Below are 15361 nucleotides of genomic sequence, written 5' to 3'. Positions count from 1 at the left end.
CCGCAACTCCTGTTTTCTTCTTATGGGCTTATTTTTACTTCGTCTTTCTTGACTGTACTTGGTTCTCCTCATTTTTTTCCCTATTTTGCCTCAAAACACACACATTCTCTCACACAACCCTTTTTATTTCAATTCCTACATTCAGAACAATGACAGGAGGCGCAGTCTCTTTATGCCCTTTAAAACTCTTCTGTATTTCTTAAAACTCCCTTTGGAGAAAGCAGACACATACGTCAGATGAGTTCTATGAGATATCTTTTCTGCACAGCTATCACTTTACATACAGATAATTGAGTAACACTGACCTTTTATTCGCACTGTATGTGAGATGTTTTTAACGAGAGATGCCAGTTCATCATATTGTCTGTAAATTATTAAAGGAGCTAACATGGAAGGCTGCCTTAGACAAGGTTGGACTATTTGTACACCTAGCCCAGTACTGATGGACCATCTCTCGCCAGAGGCTCTGGCAGAAGTCTTTGGCATTATGAGATCCTTTTAACAGAAGCCATGGATGCAAGGCATGTGCTCTACCCCTAAGCTACAGTCCCTCCTGAAATATACTGAATAACAGAAGGCAGCCCTGTATAGCAAAGCTTTTTAAGGTTTAACGTTTTCCTGTGTTTTTATATAAGCTGGAAGCCGCCCGGAGTGGCTGGGGCAGTCATATAGGCGGGGTACAAATATTATTGTGTTTTCTTCTCTTCCTCTCTTCTCTTCCCTTTCCTTCTTGATGTGCTTTTTCCTTAGGCAACATTGGACAATTACCCACATCAGAGTATAATGGGCTGGCCTTTGGTCCCATCTGCACTATACAATCAAAGCAATATTATACCACTTTAAATACCTGTGGCCGCTCCGAAAGAATCTTAGGAATTGTGGTTTATTAAAGATGCTGAAAGTTGCTAGGAGACCCCTATTCACCTCACAGAGCTACGATTCACGGAGTTCCCTAGGAAGAGGGATCAATCGTTTAACAACTCTAAGAACTGTAGCTTTGGAAGGGGGATACGGGGTCTCCTAACAATTTCCAGCATCCTTAACAAACCACAATTCCCAGGATTCTTTGGGAGCAGCCAAGACTCTTTAAAGTGATATGGTGCTGCTTTGAAATTATAGTGCAAATGGGGCTTTTATCTGCCGACATAAATCAGCATTTCTCTACATTACATGTCAGAATTTTTTAAAATTAAGCAGCTACTATGTACTACCTATAATCCTTTTTTTAAAGTGTTGTAAAGTGCTTTCCTGATCTATCTTCCCCTGTATTTGACTATTTGCACTATTTGTACTTTTGCAGCATTGCATGGGGAAGCACTTCACACACCATATTTGTTAGGTATATTACCCCAGTGTGGGATACCACTTAGAAGTACTGAATGAGGAACGCTGAGAGCCAGATCTAAATCCTTGGTCAGTCATAAAACTTGGGACAATCACTATACCATACATTACACGTGAAGGGGGTCCATGTGTCCAAAGGGGCAGTGGGGCTGTGCTGCTGGTTCTGCCCCCATTCTGCATGGTGTCCTCAGGCGTGGGACCTGAGTGTGGGTGTCTCAGCAGGAGAAGCCTATACATATGAGCTTCCATGAGAGCTAGAATCCCAGTGGTACAGGGTTCCGGCACCCATGGAAGTCTACATGCAGAGGCTTCCTCCTCTGCTCAAATGCCCATGTTCCATTCATGGATGCGAAAGGAGGGAGCCAGGAAAGATGTGTGGCATCAAGGGCAGGACCATCAGCCCCCATTTTAATGCATGGGCCCCATTCATGTGAATAACACTTTAGGGGGACTCATGTCTCAGTCTAAACTGACTCACTGGGTTGTTTTGAGTATCAAATGGAAAGCAGGGAAAGAACATGTGTTTACAGCATTGCATTGTAGCCCGTATGGGCATCGCTGCTGCTTACCTGGATAGGGATGGGCTAAGAGCAGGGCAATAGGAAGGGCGGGTCTGTGCAGACACAGAAACATAACCATTCCTGCAGAGGATCCCATGCAACCCCAATAAAGGAAGCTGTTCCACCACATGGGCCACTGCTTAGCATTGTCCTAAGCACCTTAAAGCAAGGGCAGGATTTAAACACAAAAATCAATATTTTTAGCAATATTTGTATTTCCGTAGAATGCAAATCAACACCAAGTCAATGCTGTTACCTCAGTCACCACCTTCTCTCTTCTTCAGTTTTGCTTTCCCCACTGTCAGAAGGAGATATATCTCTTTTGTTTATGTGCCTGTGACATAAAAGGGCCAGATATACTGGTGGTGCTAAATATATCACCTGGTTGCATCCAAGGAAATGTGAGAGGTTCTTCCATTGGTTAAGCTGGGACAACTACCCCAGGGCAATTCTCACCACATGACTGACCCCATCAAGAGCCAATCCACTTTAAATACATCAGATGGAGAAGGAGAGAGAGAAAAGCCCCTTCATCCAGCTGCCTGAGACCAATTGCCATTTGCTTACACACACAATTTGCTGGTGCCTGAATTTGCTTCTTTCTCTTTTTGTATTATACCTCCTAGACTATAAGCCCCCCCCCCCCCGAACGATTTGCCAGAAAGACAGTATATTATCATGCATGCAATTTATATATCTCTATAACCAGTTTATAAGAAAAAGTACAGAGATTTTTTTAAAAAAAAAACAGCTTAAGTCTAAGAAATACATGGTATCAAAATACAATAAAATACTGAATCGCAACACTAAGCAGATACTGGGGGGGGGGGGGAATAAAACATTAGGGGAAGCCTGATTATACAAACAAGTTTTTAAAAGGTGTTTGAAACAAGTTATGGTTGATTTGCCCTGAATCACAAGAGGGAGTGGTGGGAGGATGTGGAGAAAGCTTATTTCCATGATGTAATCACCAATATCTAAATGCTCTCATTAATATAATAAATACATTTTAAAATTGTCACCGTCAACATATCCATCATAAAAAGACCAGGTGGCATTGTATCTTTTGGACCAACTGGTTGTTTACAGCTTTTACAAGCTTTTGCTAGCCACAGGTCCATTCCATCGTGCACAGGTGTTCAGCAGCAAAACTGAAATAGATTTTGTTACAGCTCCAGATTGCCAGGGGTGTTCAGATCAGAGAACAAAGAGGACTAAAGTTCTTCAGAAGTCCCTTGGCTGCTATATACCACATGTTTTCAAACATACATTTATATGCCTATTTGTTCAGCGCTTCTTAACTGTACAATAAGTGGTTTCTTGGTTTGATTTCAGATTTTGGCCATGCCAGAGTTAATCCCTCCCTAGGGTTATTCTTCTTGATGGCATAATAGTTATCTGAGCAAATTTGTCTGTGCCATGCCTTTGACCACAAAAAAACGGTTAAAAACATTACGCCCATATGATTACCTAATACCTAAAGACCAATGTGGTTTTGAACTGGGAGTTGCGCCAATTTTTAGACAGCGGAACTCAAAGCAACAAATGAGTGAGCGTGTCCATGGTTACGTTGCCCTAAGCGACAGCAGGGGACCTTTCTAGAAGCAATGAGGCAGGTAGTCGACTTATCCTCAGGGTCCCTCAGATGTACCAGTATTTCTTCCTGTTTTGAAACGGGTATCAAAGTATCTGATAGCACACAACGTCCTGAGCAGACTGTACCCAAGATATTTTTAGCATACCAACTACTGTTCAGTGTACTATTTTTCTAACCTTGTGTTTAGTTCTGAACAAACCACTTCAGAGATACCTCCTAGACATAACACAGTTTTGATGTTTGTCAAGTCCTGGGGGACACAAGAATCAATCTCTTCCATGCTGTAGGCTCAGCTTAATTTCTCCTTTATTTCCAAACCATGGAACGGTTGGTGACCCACCAAACTCAACATAGCTCACCAACCATTGTATGGCAACCACCCAAAGATTGCTAGACCTCTCCTGGCTATTTGGGATTACAAAAAAAAAAAGGAAGGGGGAGTTAAGGATCTCAGTGGCTACTAGCCACAATGGCTATGTTCTAACTCCACTATCAGTGGCAATATGTCTCTGAATACCAGTTGCTGGAAATCACATGGAGGAAGAGTGCTGTTGTATTCAGGTCCTGCTTGTAGGCTTCCCATAGGCATCTGGTTGGCCACTGTGATAACAGGATGCTATATTAGACGGGCCTCTAGCCTGATTCAGCAGGGCTCTTCTTATGTTCATATGATAGCCATGGAAATTAAACTTGGTCTCCATCTACAGAGGCAGCATACTTCTGAACACCATTTGATGAAGGTATAGGATGAAGTGAGAGCTGTCACCTTTATGGCCTGGCAAGTAATGGGCTTTGTGAAAGCATCTAGTACATTGTTGGAAGTACAGAATTCTTGACCTAATCCAGCAGGGCTCCTCTTATGGGATCTTCTAAATAGGTCATAATAACCATTCTTCAGTACAGGCAAAATCAAATTGTGCTTAGCACTAAATAAAGGCCCAAAATTAGATTTCAAAACAAGCCTATTCAACTTGTAACTTGCCATTCACATTGACCAACACCTTGAAGAGTTTTCATGGAACTTTCACATCAGGAAGAAAGCCAGAGTCATGTCTGGTTAAGCAAGTCTGAGCCAAGAGGACCTGTTGCTCAAGGTGAAGCAATGACACAAGTCAGGTAATAATGCCTATCATTTTGACTGTCTTCCTAATCCTGATCTGATGTCAGATCTGGAAACGTCCTGGAAATGCATCCTGCATTGCCCTGCTATGTAATCCTCAGAGATAAAACTGTCAGCTTGTGCTGGCACACAAATGGAGACGTGTTTGCTAGAAAGATTAACTGAGTTGCTCAAAAGCATTTTGTCAGGGTCAGCTCAGTCTTAGCAAGCAGTAAATTATCCCACAGGAGAGCAGATTTTTCTTCCTCTTGAACATAACACCCTACCCAATGGAAGAAAATAAGACCACGGCCTTCTTTGGGGTTCCCTTCTGAGTTCTGTTTGGGACTCTGAAATACAGCTCTGTCCATTTACAAGGTGATTTCCAGGCATCAAATTAGCTCACACAATACCCCTCTGAGGCACTTAAAACAGCATTATCCCATTTTACAGATGGATGAGTTAAGGCATAGGGGTTAAGTGCTTTGCTGGAGGCCACAAAGGGAGCCATAGAGAAAATAGTCTTGCTTCTGCTACACAGCACACAGCATGCCTTCATTGCACAGGCCATTAGACAGTAGTCACTCAGTAACAAGCACATGGTTTGGATGAGCAAAATGGAAGAATCGCAATCAAAAGTAGGAATAGTCGGGTGACAATAGTGGTGCATACCTCCCTTGGTACAGTGTCATGGTTGGAATGGGGCAGGCACAGGGAAACTCAACCCTCCAGATGTTTTGGGACTACAACTCCCATCATCCCTGACCACTGGCCATTAGCTAGGGATGATGGGAGTTGTAGTCCCAAAACGTCTGGACGGCCGAGTTTGCCTATGTCTGGAATAGGGGATACCTTTTCCATTCCATTTGTCTGCCGCAGAAAGAGAGGTGTAACAGAACATTTGTTTTTCATTATCCCAGGGCCCACTCCCATCCTCCTCAGCAGTGAAAACAGGCCCCTTTGGCTCCTCCTTCCTCTCTGTTGCCAGCTATTAGTAACCATTCCATCTGGCTGCAGCAACAGAGGTGACACAGCTGCAACATATAGGACCATAGGATGCTGCTTGATGCCTCCACTGTGAGTGGAAGTGCTCTTTCTGTTCATGGCAAGGACACGGATGCAACAAAGACTCCTGCTGCCATAAACTTGACTCTTATATCTATAGAATAATGTGACTAAAGACGCTTTTAGTTCATCTTTTCAAAAGCTAGTCAACCATTTCAGCAGTTACATTTAAGTGTCACACTTCGTTCATCAGCGAATGTCATAAACATTTTGTAATCATTCAACAAGTGTGTGCTAATGATTCACAGATGCCTGATATGCTATTATTGTAAAGGCACTTAAGGTTCCACACTGTAAATTGCACGTTTTCAAAAACTTCTAACAAGTAGACTTGATTCTAATTTTCACAACCTATTCCATGGTAGCAGAGCATTTAATGCAATCAACAAATGAGGAAAAGTGCTGTTTTTTTCAGAAAAGATTTGTTGCACACACAGAGAATGAGATGCTTTTGCTGACATAGCCACCTCTTTTATTGCTTTGGAAATCATTAATCACAGACTTCTACTCCTTTTCAAAAGAAGCTTTTCAGACAATCCCCCCCCATCCCTTAAATATAGTTTGAGTAACAACAGGGACTATACATTTTTTAAAAGCCAACTCCAAAAGACCATAATCCCAAAACTACTAACTGTGGAGGAATTCCAGTGAAATTAATGCCAGACAAATGAGTTGTGGACTCCACTCCAAGGCTGCAGTACTAAGCCATTGACTGGTAAGTAAGGTTTGCTTCAAACAGGTCATGTTTTCTACACAGAAGCAAACACATTGATATCATAAAAAGCATGGAACTCATGCATGGATTTGACTTCTTATGAGAAGCCACAACCAATCACCTTTTCCCCACATGTGCACACTCAGTGAAATGGTTGTGTGTTGTTATCTGCATATTGGTTTGGGAGGGGAGGGAGGTGGTTCCCCTATTCTGTCCTCGAAGAAAACGCCTAATACTTCAAGCAACCCTAAGTTTCATCAAAAGCAGCAGAGCACAGTTCCGATTCCCAAATAAATGAATGATCGATCTTATAGTCATTGACATTTGAAAACTCCATTCTTGAAGACCCTTGCCTTCAAGGGAGTTTTTCATCGAACCAATAAAGTCACCTTTGACCTTCTTTTGACTGCTGAATGAGCTTAATTTGTGAACCAGCAAAGTAGAATAGGAGGGGACAACCAGCCTCTGTGCCAATTCAGTGTAGCAAACCTTGACTTTATTGCTGGACCTGTAAGTAAATACTCTAGTCTAGAGTAAATAGTAGTTTAGAGAAAAGTCTGTAGACCAGGCATAGGCAAACTCCGGCCCTCCATATGTTTGGGACTACAATTTCCATCAATTGTAGTCCCAAATATCTGGAGGGCTGGAGTTTGCCTATGCCGGCTGTAGACAGTTGCCTCTGGCCCACCTGCCAAAGGGTGAGCTTCAAGGCCAGGAGATCCAGGTTGTGTCCCAACATGCCCATTTGCTGTGAAGCAAGTTCTTTGGTTTCCATTTCCAGTTATAAACATGGGACTGGGGAGGGAGAGACAGGAATACTGATTATTATGATGCTGGTTTTAGGAGGGGGAAAGTTTTTTTCAGCCTGACAGACCATTCATTCCCTCACAGGGAACTTTCCAAGGGCTGCATGCCAGTGCTGGATGAGGCCCAAAAGCAAGAAGTGAGCAAAGTTGGAAAGAAACTGGGAGAAGCAAGAGATTTGTGTATTTATTTATCTATCCTTCATACAGTCATACCTCAGGTTATAGATGCTTCAGGTTGGGTTTTTTCAGGTTATGGACCACCAAAACCCAGAAGTACCAAACAGGGTACTTCCGGGTTTCGGTGGTCGCTCATGCGCAGAAGTGCTAAATCATGCTTTGCACATGCACAGAAGTGCCGAATTGCAACCCGCGTGGATCACGTTGGCAACCCGAGCGTCCACTGTATATTGTTCTTTGTTGAGAACGCCCCAGGATGGTTTAGCACAATAAACATATCAAAACAATACAGTAAAATACTGTCAGGTGGAACTGAGGCTCCCCACACCTGTTTTAGAGTGGTTTGTACGTCCTACAGAAAAATCTGTAAATGAAGTCACCTGTCATTCTATCAGATCAGTAGACTTCTATCAAAGATGTCCTTATCACTGAAATTCATAAGACAGGTTCAAATTGGATGGTGAAACATTTCTGCTTCAGTCCTTGGGCTCTCCAAAACATTTAGCTAAACCAGCAGTGTAGGACCCAATTTAATGATTTGACTTCTATGTCCCTCTTTTCACGTTGTCACCTTTCCCCATCCTTACCTACACTGCTAACAGTCCTGCCTAGAAAACCTTCAGTATTTCAGTATGGGAACTGCAATTCCCAAGAGCTGGGGAGGCCTGTGTAAAACTTCCTTCTCCATATTTTTCCACTTCTATTTTAAAAAAAGGAAATGAAATGCCACAGGTGCAACCCACCTTAAGTCACTTGTGCAACCTACTTATTGGCCCAGTCAACAATCATGTAGATCAGTGTAGATCTGTGCTCCTGAAGCAGCGGCGCACCAAGATCCTACAGAGCTATGCCCCCCCCCCCCCGAAGAACTGCAGGTTATACAGAAAGCAACAAAAAATATCAGAAGTCCAGAAGTTCATATGAAAAAAGGCTTACGAGGTTAGGTTCAAGGAGGAAAAAAACAATGTCTAAAGGAAGGCGAGTGTGGCAATTGTTTCTCTCTGAAAACACTGGAAAGGCAGTAACAACAGCTAAACGACTTTTTCACACAGCTCATAGTAGTTAATGTATGAAATTCTTTGCCACAAGGTATAGTGATGGTTGCAAAAAAAAATGCACAACAAATTGTGGCAGCAATAACAAACTTATGCATGGAAAGTGCTGCAAACAAGTGCAATGAAACCAGTGATTCTGCATTAGTTTCCAACTGTTAAGCAGTGTGTGTGTGTGTGCGCGCGCACGTATAACACACCTAACTAGCAGTACACACCGGGATTAAGATGACCACAGTTGTGACAAAGACTTTTTTGCTAGAATTGTACGAATGAAAAGCATACATGATCCTTGCCTGTTCAAGGCAAACAAAGGCTTCACCAGTGCTAGTTAATGCGGTATTTCACATCTCTCCGGTATTGTGGGTGTTGATAAAAAGTTTTCTAATTGGATCTTCCTTAATTTGGCACTATGTTGTTAATTTATTATTATTATTATTATTATTATTATTATTATCAACATCATTTTCCTTGCTTACTCTTATTGCAACCCATTCTTATGTATGCAACTGTCATTTGAGTTCAACAGACTAATTGAAAATAAACATGTACAGGATTGAAGCTTTGGCAACTTTTATAGATTACGCATCAAGTTTAGATGGTGTGGGGGGGGGAACAACACCTCCATGTTCACTGACTACCAAACGACGGACAAAGAGCAAACTATGACTATGTAAATTTGGCCTGTCGCTTTCGGAGACCTCTCCTTAAAACGAACATGATCTGCATCTTCTAAGGCTGGCTTTCTCTTCTCGTTGCTAACAATGTTTCTCTGGGGTCTGATTTGGGTTGCTTCCCTCTTTTAGTATACGTGGAATCCCTGGCGATACAGAAGACAGGAACTCAGTCCTCAGCCTTGGATTCTGGAAAACGAAGCCCTCTTAAGCGGAGCTGTAGACTCAGTGGGCAAACGTAAGTGAAAGGATTTGCATCCCTTGCAAATCCATTAGGGACTTCCCTCCCCCCAGGCGTGTAGTCCGCGGCGACGACCTCATGCAAGAAAAGCTCGGCGATGTCCCTCGGCGCATGCTCAGGCACCACGCGGGGTACCTCCTTTGCACGCTCTGCCGATCGCTCGCTTGCTCGCCCTCCTACTCTTAACCGCGATCCCCACCCTACCCCTCCCTTACGGACTTGGGAGGAGGCGCCTGCTGCCTTGCGGGCTGGCTCCGAGGGGAGGGCGCCTTTATAAGGAGCGCGGGTGGCGCCGGCGCGAGAACTTTAGTTTGTTTGTGTTTGGTTCGGCAGCTGCAAGTGGCGAGGCGAGGCTGTGCCGAGAGAGCACGGGAGCCATGGATCGGAGCGCGGGTGTAAGTGTGGCGCGACGACGGAGGGGTGGAAGGACTGAATGAATGAGAAAGAGTGTTGGGACTGGAGGGCTGCGGAGATGCCGCTTTCCAGTGGCGCGCGTTGCCTAACTAAGCGGCATCTCGCGGGAAATGAGGGAGAGCCCACGCACAGCCAAGCGGCTGTTTCGGCGGTAATAATCATAATAGTAATCGTATTGGACGTGGATGACGCCTCCGCTTCTCCAAGAGGCGAAGAGATGGGAGCGCGCTCATTTCTCTTTGCAAGCAAATCTGCTTCTGAACTAAGGCTCCTCGCTCGCTCGCTCGCTCCTAGGGACTCTTACAATAAAGCAGATTCTCGCCCTTTGGCAGTAGATCGGGACTGCACCTTGCACTAATAGCCGGCACAATAGCCTTGCAAGAGACTGTAGAAAAGTCGCCCCTCGGACTTTGCTCTCTTTTTTAAGGCTGGGGGTCGAGGCGGCCGTGGAGCGCGTGCTCGTGCACCCTTCCGTGCGTCCTTTTTTCAGTTTCCCTTAGGGAGAAATTCCATGGACAGGATCGCGACTTGCTTGCACGTAAATGTGCGCGAGTTGGGGTTGGCGGTTTGAAATCTTCCCCACAACGCAATAATAAGTAGAATCGTAGATGGACCTCTGGCGGGGTGCGCGCGTGGTTTGCAGCCCGAGGAACCTGTTGCGGGGGGAAGGGCATGAATCACTTAACTAAAACGGCAGCTTGCCCTTAAAAAATGTCTCGTTTACATATTGCCCCCCAAAAAACAAAACTTTTTTTGGGCATGCCTTCTGTCTCTGTTAGGCTTGGGAGCCAGTTACGGGAGAAAGCAGCTCACCACCACCCCTTTGCTTGTTTATAGCTGCATCCTATTGAATTCCGAAGGATTATTCTGCGGCGAAACTTTGGCGGTGGCTCTCCCGTCTTCCCTGCGCGCGGTTAGAAACGCGGGGACTTCGCTTTGGCTGCACAAAGCGAGGAAAAGTTAGGTGGATCGAGCGCGTTTGAGCACTCTTGGAGCCGCCTTGCCTTTCCAGTTCTCTTCAGTCGTAAGCTTGCATTGCTACAAAACCAGAGGAATGGTGCAGAACTCTCCTGAAGACAGTGGGAACTCATATTTAGAAATGGGCTATGTCTACTCAGAAGTGAGCCCTGCCTTAATTCAGTGGAGTTCACTCCCAGATTAGAGGGTTTAGGACTGCAGCCTTTCGTCATTATGAGCAGTAACTATTTCTTCTTAAGTTGACCTGTCCCAAGTTAAACACGCAGCGGGATCTGTATGATGGATCCGTTTAAGACTAGGGAGGTGGAGCCAAAGGGTGGCGGAGGTTAGCTAGCGGAATATTGTGATTTGTGTAAGTTTGCATGGAGGGTGTATCACACCAGGTGGCCAATGGCTGTTTAGAATCATCAAATTGTAGAGTTGGAAGGGATCCCAAGGGTCATCTAGTCCAACCCCCTGCAATGCAGGAATCTCAACTAAAGCATCCATGACAGAATAATACCAACTTTCATTAGCTAAATGGGTAACAGATTTGGTTCAAAAGATTACTTAACATTCAGCAAAGGATTTCTAGACCTCAACAAAAATTCCTGAATAAGTTTTTGAGCCCTTGCATGCTTGGAGATGTTAAGATCTAAAGGGTCCTAGTTCATTTGCAGTTTGAACATCTGTGTTCTGCTTGGGGAAGAGATTTCTCTGTTGGAAAGCAATGTTGGCGCTTCTGGTTTGATCCAGGATGGCCTCCTTTTTAAAAGTTGTTAAAAATAAATAAATCTGTGGCCCAAATAAAAATATATGTGCTTTGAATTGGCCTACAAAGTTGCTTGAGTTCTGTTGAAGGGTGAGAGCAAAGATTGTGCAAGAGATGCAGAGGGTGGAGGGAATCTCAAAGTCTTGGGTAGCAGCAGCTGCGCCCAGGTAGCCACTCCCTCCCTTGGCTGTTATTCGCTGTCTGAGTGTTCAAACGGCTGGTGGTTTCCTGAGATGCCCTTCTCATGTCACAAGCTTGTGCAAGAGATTGGGGAAAAAACCTCAATGCCTGAGAGGGCAGGGGCTGTACCTAGATGGCCACGCCCTCCCCTTGCTTTTCTTTCCCTGTCTGCTTGGCTGGTGGTTTCCTAAGATGCCCTTTCTCTTGCTACTTCTCTCTTTTTTTTTTTTCTTCTGTTGGCGGGCAAAATTGAAAAATGTCCTTTCCCTCCTACTGACACACAGTCCTATGCAACAGCCACGGGGGAACAGTAATCGCATGAGGACTTAGGCTTGTCCATTTTGCCCAACATCCTCATTATTTCTTCTCTGCCCCCTTCTTTCTCTCTCTCTCTCTCTCTCTCTCTCTCTGTTTTGCTCAACATCCAACCCAGTGAGTTTCCATTAAGTCACAGGTTTCCCCACTTCATTGTAACTTGTTGGTAGGCCCTAATAAAGGTCCTTTGAGTTGGCCCTATGGATGTTCTTGGATTTTCCTCTTAATGGACCAGTAATCCATTATCCCTTTCCTAGACTCCTCCAGGTCATATTATGTGAAACTGTATAGCACAGTGCTCTGCATGGCTAATGAAAACTTTGTATAAAAACCTTGCATCAGGTTCATAAACAAATTTTCTGACCAGCATTTTATTCCATAGAGGAAAAACTGAAGGTAGTCTGGATGTTTGCTTTTATATCCCAAGTTGAAGCTCTATGGGTGGCTTTTGTAAATCCATTATAATGCCTACTTCTGTTTTAAAATTAGTTTCTTCTTGTCATTAAGATAAATAGGGAACTAATGTTCATTTTTCTACTGTACATCTGGGAATCACTTCAGTCATGATGACTTGACTTTATAGATAGCACTTCCATCTACAAAAACCCTGCAGACCACATGTGATCCCCACTGTGTACTATTTTGTTCATAGCCTACACATAGATGCAATGGAAAGCAGTGATTGACAGTATTGCAAGTATATCACATGTGCTCTGATCTAACTTGCCTGTAACAGTTGTCACCTGTTGCACTATGTGCACATGATTTGCAAGATTTTATCTAGTGATCCATGAAGGAAATTCCTTGTGTTTGAAGAACAGCGGGGAAAGAAATTGAAAAATTCCAAATTAGTCTGGAACTAATTTGCGCAGCTAGTTTCCATTTCTTGTCTTGAAAGATTCATGTTTTCTTCCTAGTTTTTGGTTAGGTCACTGACCATTCTTGGAAACTAAAATATGTAGTCTATATGTTAAGAAAAATTGAAAGTTTACAAAAAGGAACTAGGCTGTTATTGTTTATAGTTGCAGAATTAGGAGCTTTAAAGGCAGAATGACAGAACCCTTGGGTACACTACCGTAGCAAAGCATAAACAATTAAAAGATTACCTTCCCTGTCTGTTGCAACTAATAAAAGTATAATAAATGTTCTCAAAAGCACTGCTTCCATCACTCTAATTTCCCTAAAAGTCATAGAAGAAAAGACTGACAGTTAGTGGCTTAAGGTCACCTCAAGGTACTCTTGAGGATTTGAATCCTGGTTATCAAATCTAAGGTGCTATCTGCTATACAACATTGACGCTTGCTGCTAGTGAGTGTACACTAACTCTAAGCTCTCTCGCTGTCATCTAACTACTGTTTTTTTTTCTTTTAATTCTCCTACAGCTGTCTTCTGCGTACTTTTTTGACCTTTCTGACAATAGTACTGATGAGACCGGCTCTGGTGACGATGGCAACTACCAAGGAGAAGCATGTTTTGGACAGGAGAATGCCGATTTCAACCGGATCTTCTTGCCCACAATCTTCTCCATCATTTTCTTGACGGGAATCATTGGCAATGGCTTGGTTATTGTTGTCATGGGCTATCAGAAGAAGCTGAAGAGCATGACTGACAAGTATCGAGTACATCTCTCAGTGGCTGACCTCCTGTTTGTAATCACTTTGCCCTTCTGGTCTGTGGATGCCGTGATTGGCTGGTACTTCGGCAACTTCTTGTGCAAAGTAGTCCATTGCATTTATACGGTCAACCTCTATAGCAGTGTCCTGATCTTGGCCTTCATAAGCTTAGATCGATACTTGGCAATTGTGCATGCAACCAACAGCCAGAGACCCAGGAAGTTGCTGGCGGAAAGGATCGTCTACATTGGTGTCTGGCTACCAGCTCTGCTTCTGACTGTGCCTGATATCATCTTTGCTAGCACAAAGGTCACTGGTGAGCCGGGTGTAAAATACGTATGCCAGCGATTTTACCCTCACGAAACCTGGACAATTTCCTTCAGGTTTCAGCATATTATAGTAGGCCTCATCCTGCCTGGTCTTATAATCCTGACTTGCTACTGCATTATCATTTCCAAGTTGTCACAGTCAAAAGGCCAACAGAAGCGCAAAGCTTTGAAGACCACAGTCATCCTCATTGTTGCCTTCTTTGCCTGCTGGCTACCATACTACATTGGCATCAGCATAGACACTTTTGTCTTCCTTGGAGTCATCCAGAACGGCTGTTACTTTGAGGAGGTTGTTCACAAATGGATCGCCATTACTGAAGCCCTAGCATATTTCCATTGTTGCCTGAATCCCATCCTTTATGCTTTCCTGGGTGCCAAATTCAAGACATCTGCCCAAAATGCTTTGACCTCTGTTAGCAGAGGCTCAAGCCTTAAGATTCTCTCCAAAGGCAAGCGAGGGGGACATTCTTCTGTTTCGACAGAGTCGGAGTCTTCGAGTTTCCATTCCAGCTAACAATATATTTTATTTTCTCTCAATATTTGTAAAATTGGGACACTCTCTCTATATATATTTGTTCTACGTGATTTTGGAGGTTGAACTCCTTCAAGATAATGTACAAGTTTATTCCCAGACGGAATGTTGTATTTGCTTTTAGTTTTCTGTGGGATTTAATGGACTTATTTATAAAATAAACTGTACATCTTCGTGAGTGTGTGTGTCTAGGAGGCAGGGCCTGAATATGTGGCTAGGAGATACAAGTTTTACTGCTTGTCTGTCTAGTTGTGCAGATGTTGAATAACAGTTGTGTTTGAGTTTTTTGTATATAAAAGTATTTTCATTGTACTGGTTGAAAAAAGGCATAATCTTTTATACGGATATTTAGGCCTCTGGTCCAGATTGCATAAGCTGTTTTGGTTTACACTAGTTTTATTTCATTGCAGAAAGTGGGTGCAATCCACATCCTACAGAAGGCAAATATCAAAATGCATAAAATTGAATGCAGCTGGATTGCACCCAGTGACACTTACAACCAAAGTATCTTCTTGTCAAGTGCTCTTTTGATAGCAAATTGGTTTGTAAATCTTTTGCCATTGTAAAGTTGTAAATAAAAGTTTGTGATAAAATAAAACTACTTGGGATCTTGTTTTCATTTTGGAGCTCCTTATTTATTTCCCTTTGTCTTGCTTGGAATTTCAGTTAGTAATTATTATTATTTTTCTGCCCTTGAAAATTTTGGATTAATAGGGTATTTTAAATTCTAGACAACCTGGTGCCCTCCAGAAGTTAAACTACAGGTACATTCATCCCTGACCATACTGTGGGGCTGATGGAGGTTGTATTCTATTCTGGAGGGTACAACATGGTTCTAGACAAAACTCTCATTCTTGAGTATTGCTGGGGATGGGGGATACCTGTGATGCCATATTATATGTCCATTCCTTAATATTGA

The 15361-nt window shown here is 43.3% G+C and overlaps 2 protein-coding genes across 2 annotated transcripts in view; one reads left to right on the top strand and one right to left on the bottom strand.

The window, feature by feature from the left end:
- THSD7B (thrombospondin type 1 domain containing 7B) overlaps positions 1–2209 on the bottom strand; it is a 603973-nt gene extending 601764 nt beyond the window's left edge. The window contains exon 1 of the mRNA XM_083703772.1: positions 2161–2209. The gene's annotated coding sequence lies outside the window, so the exon portion shown is untranslated. The remainder of the gene's footprint in view (positions 1–2160) is intronic.
- A 7257-nt stretch (positions 2210–9466) lies between these two features.
- On the top strand, positions 9467–15040 carry CXCR4 (C-X-C motif chemokine receptor 4). The gene is made up of 2 exons (XM_083728676.1): positions 9467–9725; positions 13351–15040. Exons 1-2 carry the CDS (start codon positions 9708–9710, stop codon positions 14422–14424), a joined length of 1092 nt encoding a protein of 363 aa, XP_083584802.1. The 5' UTR covers positions 9467–9707; the 3' UTR covers positions 14425–15040.
- Positions 15041–15361: the final 321 nt, after the last annotated feature.

Source organism: Podarcis gaigeae (genome assembly GCF_964106915.1).
Source record: "Podarcis gaigeae genome assembly, chromosome: 1".
Lineage (NCBI taxonomy): Eukaryota > Metazoa > Chordata > Lepidosauria > Squamata > Lacertidae > Podarcis > Podarcis gaigeae.
The sequence above is the reverse complement of the archived record's forward strand: the minus strand, read 5'-3'. Positions and strand labels throughout refer to the sequence as shown.